The following is a 17,591-nucleotide window of genomic DNA, read 5'->3' as shown; positions in this document are numbered from 1 at the left end:
ACTTCAGAGTCTTATTTATGAGAATTTCCTTGCCAGCCTTCAGTTTTCAAAGATGTTTCATTAATTAACCATTAGTGGCTTTACTGAGTAAAACTATATACATAACATTCAAACAACACACACAAAATGCCGGTGGAACACAGCAGGCCAGGCAGCATCTATAAGGAGAAGCACTGTCGACCTTTCAGGCCAAGATCCTTTGTTGTTTGAATTTCCAGCATCTGCAGATTTCCTCGTGTTTGCTCACATAACATTCATGTCCTTTCTTTAACCTGTGCACCAGTACACTGGTCAAGTAGCAACTGATGGCTAACAAAAATAAAAGGCATGGGATACACTCTTCACCAATGCTACCTGCGCAGTTGGAACTGCAAAATTAGTGCTAAGCTAAACTAAATACTTACTCACTTAATCCAGAGGTTTTGTTCCATCCAAGTGACATGGCAGAGATTCAATAAGCATCATATTATGCAAGCAAAATATTGTAATTTTTTATGTTTATTTTTCAAAATATATAAATGTACAGTATTATGTATGTTGTATCAAAATTGATCCATTGCTTCTTGTTTATGCTGCTCTTTGTGTTCCTTTATACTGTCCTGAAAGAAGAAATTATTCATCAGTGATGTGACAGTGGATGAATGTTTTATTGCAAGCAGACATTCTAAGAAAGTATATTTTCATATTATTGCATTTAAGTTGGAAAAAATAAGCATGTCTTAAGCAGCATATTTAAAGTATATAGCCTCAACTATGGGTTAGTTACTTTAAGTACTTTTGGTTTCATTTATCAGCAATTATATGTCAAACATATTATAGATTCTCGTTATGCATTATAAAGTTAATAACACAATCTTATTTAAATTGAAAGTCTATTGTTTTATTTTTGCTCGTTGTGGTGTTGTTTTTCCAAATCTAACTCAGAAACAAAGATGTCCAGATATTCTCTTGGTTGCTACAGTGAACTAATAACTATTTTAGTTAAAGATTTGATAAAGGCAACCAAAATTATCAGGAGAATAGACAAGGTAAATGCAAGTAGGCTGTTTTCCACTAAGATTAGGTGAGACTACAACTAGAGGTTATGGGTTAAGGGTGAAAGGTGAAATGTTTAAGGGAACATGTGGAAGAATGTCTTCACTCAGAGGACTATGAGAGTGTGTAACAAGCTGACAGAGCAAGTGGTGGATTCAAATTCGATTTTAACGTTTAAGAGAAGTGTGGATAGATACTGGACATGGATGGTAGGGGTATAGAGGACTATGGTCTGGGTGCATATCAATGGGACTAGGCAGATTAATGGTTCAGTACAGACTAGAAGGGCTGAAGGTCCTGTTTTGGTGCTGTAGAATTCTATATTTAAGAAGAAGTGCTGTAAGAAAGGAGGGTGATGGGGTGGGAGTGATTAAGTGAATGGTTCCAGCAAAATACCACCACGTCATTACATTGGAATAAGACCAGTTTTCCCAGAATGTTGCTACAACTCGAGAGACTGAGTTATGGAGGGAGGCCGAGCAGATTAGGTCTCTCTTCCTTGGAGCATAGGGAATCGAGGAGTGTCCTTGTAGGCACGTGTAAAATCCTTGATAAATTGCTTTATTATTGTCACATGCAATGCAAGACAAGCCTTTTGTTGTAGTGTAGCTCAAAAAGTGAATAGGCAGGCAACACAGAGTACTTCTCTGACCCTTCCTCTCAATAATAAGTATACCCCTTTAGATACTGTTGGAGGGAAATGATCTACCATGGGAAAGCCACAACAACTAGGTCTCTGGCACTAAATCTGGCTCTGTGGGTCAGAAGCAAAGAGGGAGGAGTGCAGTGATGATAGGAATTCAACAGTTAGAAGAACAGACAGGAGATTCTGTGGATGTAAAAGAGACACCCCAATGGTATGTTGCCTCCCAGGTGCCAGGGTCCAGGATGTCTCAGATTGGGTCCACAGCATTCTAAAGCGGGAGGGTGAGCAGCCTGAAGTCATAGAAACATAGAAAATAGGTGCAGAAATAGGCCATTCGGCCCTTCGAGCCTACACCGCCATTCAGTATGATCATGGCTGATCATCCAACTCAGAACCCTGTACCTGCTTTCTCTCCATACCCCCTGATCCCTTTAGCCACAAGGGCCATATCTAACTTCCTCTTAAATATAGCCAATGAACCGGCCTCAACTGTTTCCTGTGGCAGAGAATTCCACTGATTCACCACTCTCTGTGTGAAGAAGTTTTTCCTCATCTCGGTCCTAAAAGGCTTCCCCTTTATCCTTAAACTGTGACCCTTCGTTCTGGACTTCCCCAACATTGGAAACAATCTTCCTGCATCTAGCCTGTCCAATCCCTTTAGAACTTTATACGTTTCAATAAGATCCCCCCCCTCAATCTTCTAAATTCCAGTGAGTATAAGCCTAGTTGACCCAGTCTTTCTTCATATGCCATCCCAGGAATCAATCTGGTGAACCTTCTCTGTACTTCCTCTATGGCAAGAATGTCTTTCCTCAGATTAGGGGACCAAAACTGCACACAATATTCTAGGTGCAGTCTCACCAAGGCCTTGTACAACTGCAGTAGAACCTCCCTGCTCCTGTACTCAAATCCTTTTGCTCTGAATGCCAACATACCATTTGCCTTTTTCACCGCCTGCTGTACCTGCGTGCCCACCTTCAATGACTGGTGTACAATGACACCCAGGTCTCGTTGCATCTCCCCTTTTCCTAACCGGCCACCGTTCAGATAATAAACTGTTTTCCTGTTCTTGCAACCAAAGTGGATAACCTCACATTTATCCACATTAAATTGCATGATACATTTTATACTAATCATGGTACATTTTGATACTAATGACGTTAGCATGACTAATGCATGATACTAATGACATTGGTAGGAAAAGGGATGAGGTCCTGAAGTGAGAATATAGGGAGCTAGGTAGAAAGTTGAAAAGCAGGACCTACTCCCACTGAACTCTCCCACACCCGCAGCTCTGCATCCATCCCTGAACTAATACTGTTGCCTCACTCTGTCCCAACAACTGTGCTGTTCCACAAGCTACTTACAAGCCCCACATAATCCCCACCACCCTTTGTCAAAGGCAATCTAAGCCAATTGCCCAAGTCACTTCCTACAGCCCCAAACTAATCCCACTACCCCGTTCTCTACCTACAGCTCTGTGTCAGTCCCCAAACCAGTCCAACTGCCCCGCTCCCTCACAACTGTTCTGTGTTAGTCCCCAAACTAATAACACAAAACCTTCCCTCTCCAGGCAGCATCTAAAACACATTCCACTATCCTGCTTCCTCCCCACAGCACTAAATTGGTGTCTAAATAATGACAGTACCCCACTCTATTTCCAAAAACACTGTCAGTTCATTCCCTAATCTAATCCCACCATCCTGCACTCTCTTCCCACAGTTTTGTAACTGTAATGACTAATACCACTCCCCACTCTCTCTTAACAACCCTGTGTTGAGCCAAAACCTAATCTCCTTGCCTCACACCCTCCCTACAAACTCACGCCCCCAAAGAAATCCATCTACCCCATACTTTCCCAGGAGCACTAATCTCGCTGCTTAGCTCTATCGACACAGTCCAGTCTTGGTCCCTTAAGTAGTGACAGCACCTCACTCTATTTCCAAATTCATCTAACTACTCCCAGCGTCCCACTATCACCTCACAACAATGTGGTGGTCCCCAAAATAATACAACACCTGCACTCCCCCTAAGGTACACCTGTCCTCCCGCTCTCTCTCCAGAGCCACGTCGATCACCAAGCTAGTATAACTGCAGGGAGAGTGCAGAGCAGGGGGTTGGCTCATGGTCTGGTGCAGGACTGTGGACAGAAGGTTGGAGTGGGAGGTATTTGGGGACTGGCATGGGCATGTGGGAAGAGACTGGTGCATTTGGATTGGCTTGGAGACTGAAACAGGGACATCTCTAGTACTTGACATTTCTATTCTCTGGAAAGACACTACCTACTCTATCTACACCTCATATAATTTTATAAACCTCTATCAGGTCTCCTCTCAGCCTCAGACAGTTCAGATAATATAATCCAAGAGTGTTGCACCTTTTCTTGTATATAATCCAGGCAGCATCCCGCTGAATTGTTCTTGTACCCACTCCAAAGCCTTCCTATAATGGGGTGACCAGAACATTACACAACGTATTTTATGCACTTTCTGATTTTGTTCTGCATTTGCTGATTTATGGAACATAGCCCAATTTAAACTTTGAACTCAGGGTAGGATGATAAACTGTCCTAAAAGAACATTGCTTCACGTACCTCAGATACTTTGTAAGCCTCATCCATGAAGCCCACAACACTAATCCCATTTATCAGCCATTCTGTAACTTTCTGTGACTTGGCTCCTCTACTCACAGTATGAGCATGACAGTATGTATTGCCACCACCTACTTTGACAAAAAAGTTCCAGACTGCAACCACTTTCCAGGTGAAAGGCTTTTTCCTCAGATTTCTTCTAACTCTTAAACATCTTCCATTTGCTTTAGTTGTTTTTTACTAGAGGGAAAAGTTTTGCACTATACACCCTATCAATACCCCTCAAAATTTTGTAAAGGGAAATAGAGCTAGTTGAGAGCTTCAAAATCTTAGGCGTAAAGATGGCTAACCTCTTCTGCTGGTACAGCCACGTTGATGCTACAGCCAAGAAAATGAACTTGCACCCCTACTTTCTCCCATCCCCGATGACTTTCACCATTGTTCACAAATGCACCACAGAAATCATCCGAAATGGATGCATCACAGTTTGATGTGGCAATTACTATGCCAGACCCAAGACACTACAAAGCCCTTCACACAAACCATTTTATCCTCCCTTCCACTGACTCTGTCTGCACTTCCTAATGCCTCAGAAAAGCAACCAACATACTCACGAACCACTTCCAGTTCAATCATTCTCTTTTCCCTCCTCCCATCGGGCAGAAGTTTATAAAATCTTACATCACCAGACTCAATGACTGCTTCTAATTCAGTTATCATCTCTCATGCACTATAAGATGAATCTTGATCTCCTATTCTACCTCGAGATAGCCCTTGCACTTTGTTTACTGACTTATAGTGTGCAGCACTTTCTCTGTATTTTGTTTCTTTTATTGCTTTGAGGTACATATGCATGGAATGCCTATCTGGATGGCAAACCAAAAAAAAAGCTTTTCATTGAATTGCAGTAAACATGACAATGAGAAAACAACATTCACAAACACGAATCAGTTCATCCCTTTGCCAAAAGGATTACTTTACCCAAGCTTTATACTGAAATTATTTAGTATAGTGATACATTAATAAGCAACTATTTACAACAAAATTGTTCACAGTAAGGCATCTCTCCTAAGCTTGAAGTGTCAGCAAACTTTAGGACCTCCATCAGCTGTCACTGCCATGGGTTTCAATTGTTGCCTTCCAGGTTTTTGAACCCACTAAGGTGCATTGAAAGAAAGTTACAATGGCTGGGGGGAGCTTACTTGGATGCTGCTCCCTTTCTCGATTGATGGGAAAGCTTGATTACTGATCTGGGGGGGGGGGGGGGGGAGTTGATCAAAAACGATCTCTTTTATAAGGTGTTGATTACTTTTTGATATGTTTTCTCAGCCTGGTAGGGAGTGGTGGCAGAAATGTCCTCACTCTCTGTACCTGGATGGGTCTTGAAATCTATATCAAACCACTGGTCTTCCAGGGCTGGCTCTGAATTAGGTAACATAATACTCAACAAAAATGCCTGTGACATGGTCAACAAGGGCTTGCCATTCTCCTTGTTTACTACTAACTGCAGTGCAAGCAGCGAAACATTGCTTTCCACCTGGCTGTTCAGAAACTCCATCTTTCCGGCTCCATGCACCACATGCCTAGATACCACAGCCTCCATCTGAATCTCATACTGGTCCTAACTTTTATGTACCTCACCTTCAGGAGATCTGGGCTTCTGTAGGTTGTAATCCGCCAGTTTAAATGGAATGTAATACATTGGTCAAATAAATTTCTCACACCACAACGCTGATACATTCATCTCAACAATGAAAGGGCACGGGGACAGATTTAGGGCAAATTGGGGGATAATCAAAATGCTCACATAAACATATTGGCTGCCCTCCCAGTTGAGACTAACAGCAGGCACCAAAGAACAAATTTTTTTTCTCAAAGATCAGGTAAGCATGAAGACAGTATGTACAAAATGGCAACTATTGATACCTTGACAACAGCAAGCAATGCCACATGGCTTCAAACCTGGCAGAGTGATTCATCACAACCGACGGGGGACGGGTACAGCTTTCCCCAAAAGGGAGGGAGGGAGGGAAATAGGAGAGAGAGTCAGAGAGTCAGGCAATTCTGAGGCACCATACCCAAACTCAGGATGTGTCAAAGGTCATTTGCAAAAAAAAAAAGCATTTTCTTGAACAGTCACTAACGTAACATTGGAACATGTTTGTAAACCAGGGAAGTTACAAAGAATGAGACAGAGACCAAACAAACTGATAGCATATGTTATAAGCAAAAGGGTAGATCCAAAACCCACTCTTTCTAACCCAAATCTCGTCATAATAAACAAATTCCTAACAATTAACACTGACTCTCACCCAAGCCACAACTTATAACCATCACCCCAATGTCCAAGTACTAACCACATCTCTGATCACAGCTGTAACTTGTTAATATAACCCTAATCCCCATTTCTGACCCAGAGCTGACCTGTAGAACTAACTCATCCCTAGCACTAAATGCTGATTTATACCTCAATTTATAACAATAACCCTCACAACTAACCCAACTTCTCATTCTGACCCATACACTAACCTTACTTGTGTTACCTGGATTTTCAGAAAGTTTTTGACAAGGTGCTGCACATTAGATTGCTAAACAAGATAAAAGTCCATGGTATTAATGTAAAGATACTAGTATGCATAGAAGATTGGCTGACTGGCAAGAGGCAAAGAAGGGAATAAAAGGGGCCTTTACTGGTTGTCTGTCAATGACTAGTGCTGTTCCACAGAGGTTGGTGTTGGGGCTGCTTCTTTTCACTGTCTATGTCAATGATTTGGTTAACGAAATTGATGACTTTGTGGCCAAGCTTACAGAAGATACAAAGGTAAGTGGAGAGGCAGGTAAAGTTGAGGAAGCAGGGAGTCTGCAGAAGGACTTAGGCAAATAAGGAGAATAAAAGAACAGGCAGATGGAATACAGTGTAGCGATGTATCTGGTCATGCAGTTTGGTAAAAGGAATAAAGACACAGACTACTTTCTAAATGGGGAGAGAATTCAAAACATAGAGGTAAAAAGGGGCACATGAGTCCGTGTGCAGGATCCCCTAAAGGTTAATTTGCAGGTTGAGTCAATGATAAGGAAGAGTGTTAGCATTCAGTTTGAGGACTAAAATATAAAGGCAAGGATGTAATGCTGAGGTTTTATAAGGCATTGGTCAGAGCACATGGAGTATTGTGAGCAGTTTTGGACCCATCTCAGAAAAGATATGCTGGCATTGGAGAAGGTCCAGAGGAAGTTCACGAGAATGATTCTAGAAACAAAAGGTTTAAAGAACAAAGAGCAGTGGATTGCTCTGGATCTATACTCACTGGAGCTTAGAAAAATGAGGGTGGATCCCATTGAAACCTATCAAATATTGAAAGGCTTAGATAGAGGGGAAGTACCAGCGGGTACAACCTCAGAATAGAGGGACATCCCTTCCAAACAGAGATGACAAGGAATTTCTTTAGCCAGAGGATGGTGAATCTATGAAATTAATTTCCACAGTCAGCTGTGGAGGCCAAATCATTGGGTCTATTTAAAGTGGAAGCCGAAAGGTTCTTGATTAGGAAGGACATCAAAGGTTACACAAAAAGATAGGAGGATGCAGTTCAGATAGCTAATAAATCAGCCATGATGGAATGGTGGAGCAGACTCAACGGGCTGAATAACCTAATTCTGCTCCATGTCTTATATGGTCTTATGGGTTAATTTTCTCCAAGTCTCTCCGAAAAGAATATTGCAAGTAGAATAACATCATCCAGTCCAAGGATGGTACAAGTGTTACATGATGCATTCCAGAATGAATTTAGTCACATTTCCATAGCGACCCATAAGTAGTTTATACCATACTTCACTCAGGTAAAGTCACTTTCAGAAAGTCACCGACCACCATCATGGAAATTCCCATTTTCTGAAGATCCACAAAGATATATAAAATCGGAAAGTAAATAATGTTAATAAAAGACATAGAAGTACTCTTTCTTGAGTACTTCTTGGACACCTTATAATTTCAGAGCCTTGCATACCCTGAATACCCTCACTAACATTAAATGTTAGTCAGTGAGATATTGATGCCAACAACTAATTAATTGGTAAACTGCATAACTGCAAATTCAACAATGCAGAATTGAGTAGGGAGGTCTCAGCCCAACTGGACTAAGCCAACCAAGATGCCCATCTAACCTAGCCCCACTTACTCACATTTGGCCCTTTTCATTCGTGTAGCTGTCCAACTGTCTTCGAAGAAGGACTTCTGAGAATCGGAGCAAGAGTGAGGCAGAAGCCATTTTGAATTTTACCGGTTTTCATCGGAGTTGAGAGAGGCGGGACTGCGCAGGTGTGTGACGTCGGGCAGTGAAGTGCGGGAGATTTAAAAGGTCAGAAAATCCTGATTCGGGTTTATTTCAGAGAAGGACTTCTGAGAATCGGAGCAAGAGTGAGGCGGAAGCCATTTTGAATTTTACCAGTTTTCATCGGAGTTGAGAGAGGCAGGACTGCGCAGATGTGTGACGTCGGGCAGTGAAGTGGAGACCTAAGGGCTTTGGCTCAACGGGCTTCGGCAGAACCGGGTGAGGCGAGGAAGACCGGGGCTGCAAAGCTCTCACAGCTAGTTGCTTGGTAAGTATTGGTAAGTAGTCCTGCTTCCTTTTACACTTATAACTTTAAAAGTATTTTTAAATAGTGTGATAGTTAGCTGTATTGGGGCAAAGGGTTCTTGCATAACTAATACTAGTACATTAAATTAACTATATAGCATGGAGCAGGTGATGTGTTACTGCTGCGAGATGTGGGAACTGATAGACCCAATTGAGGGACACGGCGACTACATTTGCAGCAAGTGTTTGTTGCTCGAGGAACTCCAGCTTCATATTGATGAGCTGCAGTCCGAACTTCAGACACTGCGACACATCAGGGAGGGGGAGAGTTACCTGGACTCTGTACCAGGAGAGAGCCACACCTAATAGATTAACTAATGTAGATTGCAGTCAAGCACAGGATGGTGTGGCTATGAGTGAGGAAAGTAGGGGAATCCAGGAGGTAGGGCTGGAGGAGATGCAGGCCTTGCTCTTGTCCAACAGATTCGAGGCTTTAACTCCCCGTGAGAGCAGGAGCAGGGACTGTGGGGAGGATGAGCAACTTGCCCATAGCACCATGGAGAGGGGGGCCATTCCAGAGGGGGGAGTCAATAGAAATGTTGTAGTAATAGGGGACAGTATCGTCAGGGGGAATAGATAGGGTTCTCTGCAACTGAGAGCGAGAGTCCTGAAGGCTATGTTGCCTGCCTGGTGCCAGGGTTAAGGACATCTCTTCTGGGCTGGAGAGAAACTTGCAGTGGGAGGGCGAGGATCCAGTTGTCTTAGTACACGTCGGTACTAATGACATAGATAGGACAAGGAAGAAGGTTCTGTTACAGGAATATGAGCAGCTAGGGGTCAAATTAAAAAACAGAACCTCAAGGGTAATAATCTCTGGATTATTACCTGAGCCACGAGCAAATTTGGCTAGGTTAAATGAAATTAGGGAGTTAAATGCGTGGCTCAAAGACTGGTGTGGGAGAAGTGGGTTTTGCTTCTTGGGACACTGGCACCAGTACTGGGACAGGAGAGAACTGTTCCGGAGGGACGGGCTTCACCTGAACCGGGCTGGGGTTAGTGTAACTAGGGCTGCAGAGGGGTCTTTAAACTAACTAGTGGGAAGGAGGATTCTAGAGAGCAAATAATTAAAAAGACAATGGAGAAGGTAATGGATGTAGGTAAAAGTGGAGGAATAAAAAGACAGAGTGTGTCAGGAAGGGAAAGAATGTACGGAGATAATCGTAAAGTTGTACAAAAGGAAAAGGTAGGAAATAAGTTTCAAACATATTTGAAAGTCCGTTATTTGAATGCACGTAGTATTAGAAATAAAATTGATGAGTTGACGGTACAAATAATTACGTATGGTTATGATATTGTGGCAATTACGGAAACATGGCTGCAGGGTGACCAGGACTGGGAATTAAACACACAAGGGTATTTGACAATTAGGAGAGACAGGCAAGAAGGAAAAGGAGGTGGGGTGGCTATGTAAATAAAGCAAGAAATCACTGCAATAAAGCGAAATGATATTGGCTCAAAGGATCAGGATAACGAAACAATTTGGGTAGAAATAAGAAATAGTAAAGGGAAAAAAGCAGTGGTGGGAGTAGTCTATAGGCCTCCAAACAGCTGTAACTCAGTTGGTCGGAGCATAAATCAGGAAATAGTTGGGGCTTGTAATAAGGGAACAGCTATAATTATGGGGGATTTTAACTTTCATATTGACTGACTAATCAAGTCGGACACGGCAGCCTTGAAGAAGAGTTTATTGAGTGTATTCAGGATGGATTCCTTGAACAATACGCTACTGAGCCGACAAGGGGGCAAGCAGTCTTAGATCTGGTCCTGTGTAATGAGACAGGACTAATAAAAAATGTCCTAGTAAAGGATCCCCTTGGAATGAGTGACCATAACATGGTCGAATTCCATATTCAATTAGAGGATGAGAGGGTTGGATCTCGAACAAGCATACTGAGCTTAAATAAAGGAGACTATGATGGTATGAGAGTGGAATTGCTTAAGATGGATTGGGAAAATAGATTAAAGGGTAGATCGGTACTTGATCAGTGGTGTATATTTAAGGAGTTATTTTACAACTATCAAGGAAAATATATTCCACTGAAGAAAAAAGGGTGTAAAAGAAAAAATAGTTATCCGTGGCTAAGTAAAGAAATAAAGCAAAGTATACGACTAAAAAGAAAGTTATATAAGGTAGCTAAATCTAGTGGGAAGATTGAAGATCGAGAAGCTTTTAAAGATCAGCAGCAAATAACAAAAAGATTGATTAAGAAGGGGAAGATAGATTATGAAAGTAAATTGGCAAAAAACATAAAAGCAGATAGTAAGAGTTTTTATAGTTACATAAAAAGAAAAAGGGTGGCTAAAGTAAATGTTGGTCCCCTAGAAGATGAGACCAGGAAATTAATGGTAGGGGACATGGAGATGGCGGAAACGCTGAACAAATATTTTGTATCAGTTTTTACGGTAGAGGACACTCAAAATATCCCAACACTGGATAAACAGGGGGCTCAAGGGGGAGAGAAGCTAACTACGATTCAAATCACCAAGGAAATGGTACTTGATAAATTAATGGGACTGAAGGTGGATAAATCCCCTGGACCGGATGGCTTGCATCCTGGGGTCTTAAGGGAAGTGGTGGTCGGGATTGTGGATGCATTAGTGATAATTTTTCAAAACTCGCTGTACTCAACAATGGTCCCGGCAGATTGGAAAAATGCTAATGTAACTCCTTTATTTAAAAAGGGCAATAGACAGAAGGCTGGGAATTATAGGCCAGTTAGCCTAACATCTGTGGTTGGCAAAATGTTGGAATCGATAATTAAGGAAACAGTAACAGGGCATTTGGATAAACATAGCTTAATAAGACAAAGTCAGCATGGCTTTACAAAAAGGAAGTCATGTTTGACAAATTTGTTGGAGTTCTTTGAGGACATAACATATAGGGCAGATAAAGGGGAACCAGTGGATGTGGTGTATTTGGACTTCCAAAAGGCATTTGACAAGGTGCCACACCACAGATTATTACTTAAAGTAAAAAATCATGGGATTGGGGATAATATTCTGGCATGGGTGGAGGATTGGCTTTCTAACAGAAAACAGAGAGTTGGGATAAATGGTTTATTCTCAGACTGGCAGTTGGTGACTAGTGGTGTTCCGCAGGGGTCGGTGTTGGGGCCCCAACTCTTTACAATCTATATTAATGATTTGGAGAAAGGGACTAAGTGCAACGTATCGAAGTTTGCTGATGACACAAAGATGGGAGGGAGTGTAATGCGAGGACATTGAAACCCTGCCTGCAGGGGACATAGATAGGCTGAGTGATTGGGCAGACATTTGGCATATGAAATATAATACTGACAAGTGTGAGGTCTTGCACTTTGGCAGGAAAAATAATAGAGCAAGTTATTATCTAAATGGAGAGAAACTGGAAAGTGCTTCTGTGCAAAAGGATCTGGGGGTCCTGGTGCAGGAAACACAAAAAGTTAGTATGCAAGAGCAGCAGGTGGTCAAGAAGGCCAATGGAATGCTGGCTTTTATTGCTAGGGGGATGAAGTATAAGAACAGAGAGGTCTTACTGCAGTTGTACCAAGTATTGGTGAGACCACACCTGGAGTACTGCGTGCAGTTCTGGTGTCCATATTTAAGAAAGGACATACTGGCTCTCGAGGCAGTGCAGAGAAGGTTCACTAGGTTAATTCCGGGGATGGGTGGGTTGATGTATGATGAGAGGTTGAGTAGATTGGGACTCTACTCATTGGAGTTCCGAAGAATGAGAGGCGATCTTATTGAAGCATAAAAGATTGTGAAGGGGCTTGATCGGGTGGATGCGGGGAGAATGTTCCCAATGATAGGTGAAACTAGGACTAGGGAGCATAATCTTAAAATAAGGGGATGCCGTTCCAGGTCTGAGATGAGGAGAAATTTCTTCACTCAGAGGGTAGTGGGGCTGTGGAATTTACTGCCCAGAGAGCTGTGGAAGCTACTACACTCAATAAATTCAAAACGGAATTAGACATTTTCCTGGATAAAAATGGCATTAGGGGATACGGTGAGCGAGCAGGTAAGTGGACATGAGGCTAGGTTTAGATCAGCCATGTGATCTCCTGGGCCAGTTTTCGATAGCCTGGATGGGTCGGAGAGGAATTTTCCAGATTTTTTCTCCTCAATTGGCGAATCGTTTTTTTCCCCCCCTAGGTGATCACATGGGCTTGGGCGGGATGAATAATAAAATAAAATGGGGCCCTGTTGGTTGGCACTGTTGCCTTGTGGGATTCGGTGATAACTAGAGTTAAGATTGGATCAGCCATGATCATGTTGAATGGCGGAGCAGGCTTGAGGGGCCGATTGGCCTACTCCTGCTCCTATCTCTTATGTTATGTTCTTATGAAATATTATTACAAACCCCATTTCCAGAAAAGTTGGGATATTTTCCAAAATGCAATAAAAACAAAAATCTGTGATATGTTAATTCACATGAACCTTTACTTAACTGACAAAAGTACAAAGAAAAGATTTTCAATAGTTTTACTGACCAACTTAATTGTATTTTGTAAATATACACAAATTTAGAATTTGATGGCTGCAACACACTCAACAAAAGTTGGGACAGAGGCATGTTTACCATTGTGTTACATCACCTTTCCTTTTAATAACACTTTTTAATTGTTTTGGAACTGAGGATACTAATTGTAGTAGATCTACAATTGGAAATTTTGTCCATTCTTGCTTGATATAAGACTTCAGCTGCTCAACAGTCCGTGGTCTCAGTTGTCTGATTCTCCTCTTCATGATGCGCCATACATTTTCAATAGGAGATAGATCTGGACTGGCAGCAGGCCAGTCAAACACACGCACTCTGTGTCTACAAAGCCACGCTGTTGTAGCCTGTGCAGAATGTGGGTCTGGCATTGTCCGCTGAAATAAGCATGGACGTCCCGGGAAGAGACGTCGCCTTGATGGCAACAGATGTCTTTCTAAAATCCTAATATACGCCTCAGAGTCAATGGTACCTCCACATACATGCAACTCACTCATGTCGTGGGCACTGATGCACCCCCATACCATCACAGATGCTGTCTTTTGCACCTTTTGCTGATAACAATCAGGATGGTGGTTTTCATCTTTGGCACGGAGAACTCGACGCCCATTTTCCAAAAACTAGCTGAAATGTGGACTCATCTGACCACAGCACACCGTTCCACAGTCTTTCTGTCCTCTGAGATGAGCTCAAGCCCAGAGAACTCGCCGGCGTTTCTGCATAGAGTTGATGTATGGCTTCCTCCTTGTGTAATAGTTTCAAGTTGCATTTCTGGATGCAGCGATGGACTGTGATAAGGAAGTACTCCCGAGCCCAGGTGGCTATAATTGTCACAGTAGCATGACGGTTTCTTAGGTAGTACCGCCTGAGGGCTCGAAGATCACGCACATTCAACAGTGGTTTCTGACCTTGCCCTTTACACACTGAGATGTCTCTGAATTCTCTGAATCTTTTCACAATAGTATGTACTGTAGATTTTGAAAGACTTAAATTCTCTGCAATCTTGTGTTGGGAAATGTTCCTTTTGAACTGACTAACAATTCTCTCATGAATTTTGGCACAAAGGGGTGAGCCACGATCCATCTTTGCTTGCAAAGACTGAGCCTTTGATGGACGCTACTTTCATACCCAGTCATGATACCTCACCTGCTACCAATTAGCCTGCTTAATGAGGAGTCTTCCAAACCGGTGTTACTTGAATATGCTGAGCACTTTTCAAACTTATTTTAATTCTGTCCCAACTTTTATTGAGTGTGTTGCAGCCATCAAATTCTAAATTTGTGTATATTTGCAAAATACAATTAAGTTGGTCAGTAAAACTATTGAAGATCTTTTCTTTGTACTTGTGTCAGTTAAATAAAGGTTCACGTGAATTAACATCTCAGATTTTTGTTTTTATTGCATTTTGGAAAATATCCCTACTTTTCTGGAAATGGGGTTTGTAATATACTTGCCTCACCTCTTTCTCTGGTAGCTCATTCCATATACAGACCACACTCAATGTGAAGAAGTTGCGCTTCAGTTGCCTGTCTTTCCCATCTGACCTTAAACCTAAACCTTCTTGTTTCGTGAAAACCCCAGGAAAAAGACTATCAATATGTCTCAAATATTAACACAATATTCCAAATGTAACCTCACCAATGCCTTCTACAACTGCAACATAATATCCCACATTCTAAACTCAATGCTCTGATTAATGAAGGCCACTGTGTCAAAATCCTTCATCACCATCCTGTGAAGCTACTTTTAGAGAACCATGCACTTCTAATCTTAGGTCTCTCTGTTCTACAACACACCCGAGGGCCCTGCCATTCATTGTGAATGTCCTACCTTGATTTGTCTCCCCGTAATGTAAGACCGTACACTTATCTGAATTAAGCTCCATTTGCTGTTCTTCAACTCACTCACCTATTCCGCTGTAATTCTTGATAACAATATTTAATTTCTCTGACACGCCTATTTTAGTATAACCTGCAAACTTACTAACCATGCCTAGTACATTCACATCAAAAATTATAGATATAGTTAACAAATAACAATGGGCCTAGTAACAACCCCCCAAGGGTCAACTCCAGTCTCATAAACAACCTCTCACTTTCAACCTCTGCTTCCTACCATCACGGCAATTATGTACTCAATTAGCCAAATTTCCCTAGACCCCATAACTTTCCACAGCAGCCTACCAGGAAGAACCTTATCATAGGCCTTACTGTAGCCCAGCTGTTCACAGACTGGGTCCATGGATCCCTTGCTTAATGATATTGGTCAATGGCATAAAAAGTTTGGGAATTGCTGCTGTAGTTCATATAAACTTCATCTACTGCCCTGCTCTTATCAACCTTCCTGATGACTTCTTCATAAAAATAAGCAATCAAATACATGAGACATGATCTCCCACACACAAAGCATGTGGACTATCCCTAATCAACCCTGTCTTCCCAAATGCATGCATACCTTATCCCTCAGAATACCCTCCAGTAACGTAGCTATCAAACTGGCCGATAGTTCTAGGTCTTTAGCTGCAGCCATTCTTAACTAAGAGCACACTAGGTGATGTGCCACATGCCTCCAGTCACATGGCACATCACCTCTGGCTAACGATCTGTGTAACTCTCAGTCAGAGCTCCTGCAATTTCTTCTTTAGGTTTCCAGTGTTCTCAGGCAAACAGGATCAGGGCCCAGAAATTTATTAATCTTCCTATCAGCACCTCCTCTGCTGTAATGTGGACATTATATCCAAGACATCCCGATCAATTATGTCAAGTTCCATAGTCTTCAAGTCTTTCTCCATGATAAAACAGAGGAAAAATATTCATTGAAGACTTGCTCATCTTCTGCAGTTCTACATGATGATTTCCACTTGGGTCTTTGAGGGGCCAAAATCCCTAGTTATTCTTTTTACCCTAATACAAAATCTCTTTGGATTCTCCTTTATCTTCTTTGCCAAAGATATCCCCCTTTCTGCCCTTCTGATTATACTCTTTCAGGGATTAATTTGATCCCAGCTGCCTATACCTAACACATGCCTCCTTTTTCCTGACCGAGCCTCGATCTCCCTTGTTATCCAGGGTTTCCTAATCATGACATTTTTGCTCTTCCCTCTAACAACCACATGTGGATCTTGAACTTTAGATCTCTAATTTTCTAAATATCCCTTTGCTTGCAAACAACCTGCTCTAATCAACCTTTGCAAGTTCTTATCTAATACCATCAAAATTTATTCAATACCAATTAAATTTTCCCACTTTAGAATTTTGACTGTGAAGTAAATATGCCCCTTTCCAGAGCTACAGTCACTGATCCCAACGTGTACCACCTCTGACACTTCAGTCATTTGCCCTGCTCCATATCCTAAGAGTGGATCTACCTTTGCCCTCTTCCTAGTAGGTCTATGTATCTATCTGCTGAGGAAACTTTCTGAACACACTAAACAAATTCTACCCCATGTTCCCTTCCTCCACCTTTATCCTGTCTATAGCACCTGTAACCTAGATATTTATTGTAGCTGCCAGTTCTGTCCTTCCCTTAACCATGTTTCTATGACGGCTATAATATTGAGTCCCATGTAGCCTTTTATGTTCTGAACTCATCAGTCTTACATGTCAAGCCTCTTGATTTGAAATAAATGCAATTTAATCCATCAGCCTTTCCCTGTTCCCTGACATGCTACTGCCAGTCATGTCTACTGCACAGGACTGAAAGAAGCCACAGAGGACTGTAAATGTAGTCAGCTCCATCTTGGGTACTAGTGTACAAAGTACCCAGGACATCCTCAAGGAGCAGTGTCTCAGAAAGGCAGCGTCCATTAATAAGGAACGCCAGCACCCAGGGCATGCCCTTTTCTCACTGTTATCATCAAGTAGGAGGTACAGGAGTCTGAAGGCACACACTCAGCGATTCAGGAACAGCTTCTTCCCCTCTGCCATCTGATTCCTAAATGAACATTGAACCCTTGGACACCTCACTTTTTTTTAAAATACACAGTATTTCTGTTTTTTGCCTATTTTTAATCTATTCAATATATGTATACTGTATAAAGTACACTGAATTATATTTACTTATTATTATTTTATTTCTTCTATATTATGTATTGCATTGAACTGCTGCCGCTAAGTTATCAAATTTCACGTCACAAGCTGGTGATAATAAACCTGATTCTGATTCTGAACTCACTGTTGAATTCTATATCAACAACCAGCTTCACATATG

The 17,591-nt window shown here is 41.9% G+C and overlaps 1 protein-coding gene across 1 annotated transcript in view; it reads right to left on the bottom strand.

Annotated features, from left to right (window-relative positions):
* Nucleotides 1-480: 480 nt before the first annotated feature.
* Nucleotides 481-17,591, bottom strand: part of polr1d (RNA polymerase I and III subunit D) — a 34,218-nt gene continuing 17,107 nt past the window's right edge. The window contains exon 5 of the mRNA XM_059977215.1: nucleotides 481-599. Within this exon, the coding sequence (XP_059833198.1) occupies nucleotides 543-599 (57 nt within the window). The 3' untranslated portion in view covers nucleotides 481-542. The remainder of the gene's footprint in view (nucleotides 600-17,591) is intronic.

The sequence above is a fragment of the Hypanus sabinus genome, chromosome 8 (assembly GCF_030144855.1).
Source record: "Hypanus sabinus isolate sHypSab1 chromosome 8, sHypSab1.hap1, whole genome shotgun sequence".
Classification (NCBI taxonomy): Eukaryota; Metazoa; Chordata; class Chondrichthyes; order Myliobatiformes; family Dasyatidae; genus Hypanus; species Hypanus sabinus.
The sequence above is the reverse complement of the archived record's forward strand: the minus strand, read 5'-3'. Positions and strand labels throughout refer to the sequence as shown.